The following is a 3,762-nucleotide window of genomic DNA, read 5'->3' as shown; positions in this document are numbered from 1 at the left end:
CCTCTCCGTTCCGTGCTTAGCTGGGCGGGCGGGCGGGGGGTTGGCCTGGCCTTTCCTACCGGTATTTCTCGCCGAGACGGGGCGTTGGGCTTAACTGGGGCTTTGCCCCCTTTTCTTTCCTTCTCCAAGTCATGGCTGGAGGGGGGAGGTAGAAGTCTCTAGAGTTCCTTGTCTGTGCTAGCCTCCTCAGGGAGGAGCTCCTCAGGGCTCTAGGCCAAGCCCCGTCTGTATAGAGATGACCGGTGATGTTGTCAGGCTTTGCTTCTGTATCTGTTTCGTTTTTTCCTCCAATATCCATCACTGTGGTTAACTTATGTCCATAGAGACAAGTACCGCTACTTTGCCTGCCTCCTGAGAGAACGATTCGATAAGAACAAGGATGTGAAGGATATGGTGAAAGCTACAGAGCTGCTGAAGGCAGGCGAGGAGGAGTTCTGGGCAAACCAGCATCCTCAGCCCTACATCTTCCCTGACTCCCCGGGGGGCACTTCCTATGAGAGGCAGGAGTGCTACAAGGTAAGGTGGCCCGTGAGATTGTGCATTACTGTGCTTACTTTACTCTTTTTTAAGTGAATATAAAGTGAGTGCTTTAAGTGGACTTTTATAGGGCTGCAGCTTGACTCAGCATTAGCATTGCTCCGATAGTTTACTTCTGCTGAACATCTTGTTATTTGTATGGGAGAAGCTGTCCAGCTTGTCTGGTCCTTGAAAATGGCATTTGCTGGTCTGTCTGAAGACAGACAGCATCTTTTTACTGGGATCATCATCTGCTCTTCTGCCAAATGGACACTGCCCCACGATGGGGCAGGCAGGCGCAGTGAAGGGGTTGGAGCTGCCCTGTGGGAGGAAGCGAGGTGGAGGAAGCTGTGCTGCCCTTCGTGGTGCCGTCTGGTCACGGCCTTGGTTTCTCTCTGGTCTTGTCAGATGTTTTCTTGGCTATTGGGGAACTTCTCTTCACTCAGTCCTATCGTTCTTCCAGCATTTTGAATAATGAGAAAAGTTATCATTTCCCTAAATATGTTGTAGTGCCAGACATGTGTTTGTGTGTCACTGTGTGATAGGTGGCATGCCTGAAAACAGAAGTGGTATTTTTTAGACTTTAAGAGACTTCTAGAAGCTATTTTCTCCCTTAACTGTTCTGTTGAGGAGTAAAGAAACACATTTCACAGACAAACACAGGGTTTTCACTTTGTTGGCATCGACTCTTGATGCATTTCAAGAAGTTAATGCTAACCCAGAGAGTGCATGCATCCATTTTCTCCTGAATTTGGAGAAAGTGCTGATCAGACTAGGTCTGATCAAAGCTTTCCACACAGAAAGCTGTTTGAAAGGAAGAATCTGACATACATTTATCAGAGGCAGAAAAAAAGAACAGAAGAGTGAAAGGGGAAGAGGAGGGCTTAAACTTAGGCCAAGGTCACGGTCCTTAGCATTAGTAGAGAGATCAGAGAGAATCTGGACAGAAAAAGAGGCCAGTTGAGCAATAAATGGTCAGAATTGGTCTTCATACAGAAATGCAAAATGGGTTATGTTCTGGTTTCCTGCCCTGTTCAACCTGCTAAAGTTGTCCTGTAGCAGAACGGCCGTTAGGAGGATGTGGCATCTTGGTGCATCAGTGGCTGTGCACTGTGGGTGCTGCTGCTGCTGCACAATGTCACTTCTAGATCTCAGCTTGTTTGATGGTTTTAATTGTTGTTTGATTGTGGATTTTTTTCAATATTATTATTAGCAGCTCTGCTGTTTGTGTTCAGTCAAAGGTTTATTCAGTCTTGAGAAGCGCAGCAAAAAATGAAGTGTCAATGTCACTGGGTGAATGATGGTTCTGAGCAACTTCTTCATTTTCTTTTTGAAGAATTGGGGTCTCTTGTGACATTTTGTTTTGCTTTTTTAATCAATGTTCCTGTCTTTAAAATGTTTACATTCATACGCTGCTGCGGGATTTTAAATTTTGCTGCTTTTCTTGACCAGACGTGTTCGAGGTCAGGCCAGTGTCTTAAAGGCCCCTAATTTTTTCTGTAGTTGGAGACAAGTGGGAATGAGTTGTAAGGTTCTTCAAAGATAATGAATCGGCAGTTGGGAGAAAAGGCTCTCTCTAGCCTGCTGCCTTTTACCTTCATTTCCTGGGTTAGTAATTGATTTGAATACTGGCTTCGGTGATTGCATTTAGCTGTCTGTAGGTACTGTATAGAAATATATATATAACTGTATGTATAGAAATTATATCTCTGAAACTATTGCTTTTTTAACAGATTCCTGAATGGTGCTTGGATTTCTGGCACCCTTCTGAGAAGGCGATGTATCCCGATTACTTTGCCAAGCGAGAGCAGTGGAAGAAGCTGCAGCTGGAGAGCTGGGAGAAGGAGGTCAGTGCTTGCTGAGGGCAAAGTAAAGCCCCTTTAAGCACCCAAGTGTCTTGTGTGACATTTAGATGCGTTCTTGGAAAGTACCTGACTGTCTGCTGCAGTCTTATTCAGATTCTGCTTTATTTGAACTCCTGTGAGCGTGAAACACTGACTTGACTTAAAATGCCTACACGGAGATCTTGGAGTTACAACTTCCTAAAGGCTGCAGAGGGAATTTGAAGTTCAAGCTGAACCCGCAGCTGTGTTTCAGTTAGGGCAGGGCTGCTGTAGCAGCTTCACTAAAGGAAAATCCAAAATGGGGTGAGAAGAGAGTGATGACCAGAGAGTTCCTCTGCTGCTGCTGTGAAGCTCTGAACACTTCTGGTTGCACCTTTGATTGTGATTTACCACCGTGTTCATCATTTGGGAATGGAGAATAGTTTCTGGACAACCTAAACTGAGATTCAGTGGGAAAAGGTTGATGTTCTTAGCATAGCTCTTTAATTCAGTTGTAGAGAAATAGTTGGATTGTGTGTAATGTGGCACTCGCATCAGAATTAACACAGAGCAGCGGCACTTACGCTGCTTTAAGAAATATCTGTTGGAAACGTCTCAAGAGCTGCTGGTGGCTTGCAGAAATAGGGTCTGTTGCGTACTGGAATGGGAGTTGTTTGGGACTTGGAGTTACCTGGCAGCTTTCAAAGCAGCAAGAGAATGTGCTCTGTTTAATGTGGCAATGGGAGACATGAATTACTTGGCAATAATGACCTTTTAAGTAAGAAATTCTCTTGTAAATCACTCTTTACTCCTTAATTCCCTCATGATTAGGTAACATGAGCGTGCAGTGATTACTGAGTTTAAGTGAATGTTGGGAAATAGGGAACCCGTTTGTCACTGCTGGTTCTGCCTTAATGAGGTGGGGGCCAATTTCTCCTATTGCCTGGCACTGAAAACTGTTACAGAAATGGGCATTCATGTGCTAACATGATTTTTTGTCTTACCTTACAGATTAAGCAGTTGGAGGAAGAAACTCCAGCTGATGGTCCAAAAACTGAAGCTTTGCCTCCAGCTCGCAAGGAAGGGCATCTGCCACCACTGTGGTGGCAGTATGTCACCAGGCCTCGTGAAATTCCCATGTAAAAGCATAATTTTGCATGAAAATTGAAGTGGTCTATCTTCCGTAGGCAGTTGACATGTCAGTGACTGCACGCTACTCTTAAGTAATACAAAACAAAGCCAAATAAAGTAAAACAGAAAGCATTTTTCTGGCATAGTGTTCTTTTACAGCATGCACACACAGTTTGTGCAGTGTAGAAGAGATGACTGTCACCACCTGTGCTATGTACCCAAAATGTCAGAGAACACAGGCCAGCCTGGGAAGAAGGCCTAATGGGACCCTAACTCCAGAGCAAGGTTTATC

The 3,762-nt window shown here is 44.8% G+C and overlaps 1 protein-coding gene across 1 annotated transcript; it reads left to right on the top strand.

The window, feature by feature from the left end:
- Positions 1-321: 321 nt before the first annotated feature.
- On the top strand, positions 322-3,482 carry NDUFB9 (NADH dehydrogenase (ubiquinone) 1 beta subcomplex, 9, 22kDa). Its single transcript, XM_010192482.1, has 3 exons — positions 322-516; positions 2,250-2,363; positions 3,351-3,482. The coding sequence occupies exons 1-3, from the start codon at positions 391-393 to the stop codon at positions 3,480-3,482; spliced, it is 372 nt and encodes a 123-aa protein (XP_010190784.1). The 5' UTR covers positions 322-390.
- The last annotated feature ends 280 nt before the right edge of the window (positions 3,483-3,762 follow it).

This window comes from Mesitornis unicolor, unplaced genomic scaffold, assembly GCF_000695765.1.
Source record: "Mesitornis unicolor isolate BGI_N332 unplaced genomic scaffold, ASM69576v1 scaffold27689, whole genome shotgun sequence".
Taxonomy (NCBI): domain Eukaryota; kingdom Metazoa; phylum Chordata; class Aves; order Mesitornithiformes; family Mesitornithidae; genus Mesitornis; species Mesitornis unicolor.
The sequence above is the reverse complement of the archived record's forward strand: the minus strand, read 5'-3'. Positions and strand labels throughout refer to the sequence as shown.

What these genes read in the sequence shown, in the direction of transcription:
- NDUFB9 (XM_010192482.1), top strand. Translation starts at nt 391, where the DNA reads ATGGTGAAAGCTACAGAGCTGCTGAAGGCAGGCGAGGAGGAGTTCTGG. An exon ending in AGAGGCAGGAGTGCTACAAG is followed by an intron (nt 517 to 2,249) that starts GTAAGGTGGCCC and finishes CTTTTTTAACAG; the next exon opens with ATTCCTGAATGGTGCTTGGA. An exon ending in TGGAGAGCTGGGAGAAGGAG is followed by an intron (nt 2,364 to 3,350) that starts GTCAGTGCTTGC and finishes CTTACCTTACAG; the next exon opens with ATTAAGCAGTTGGAGGAAGA.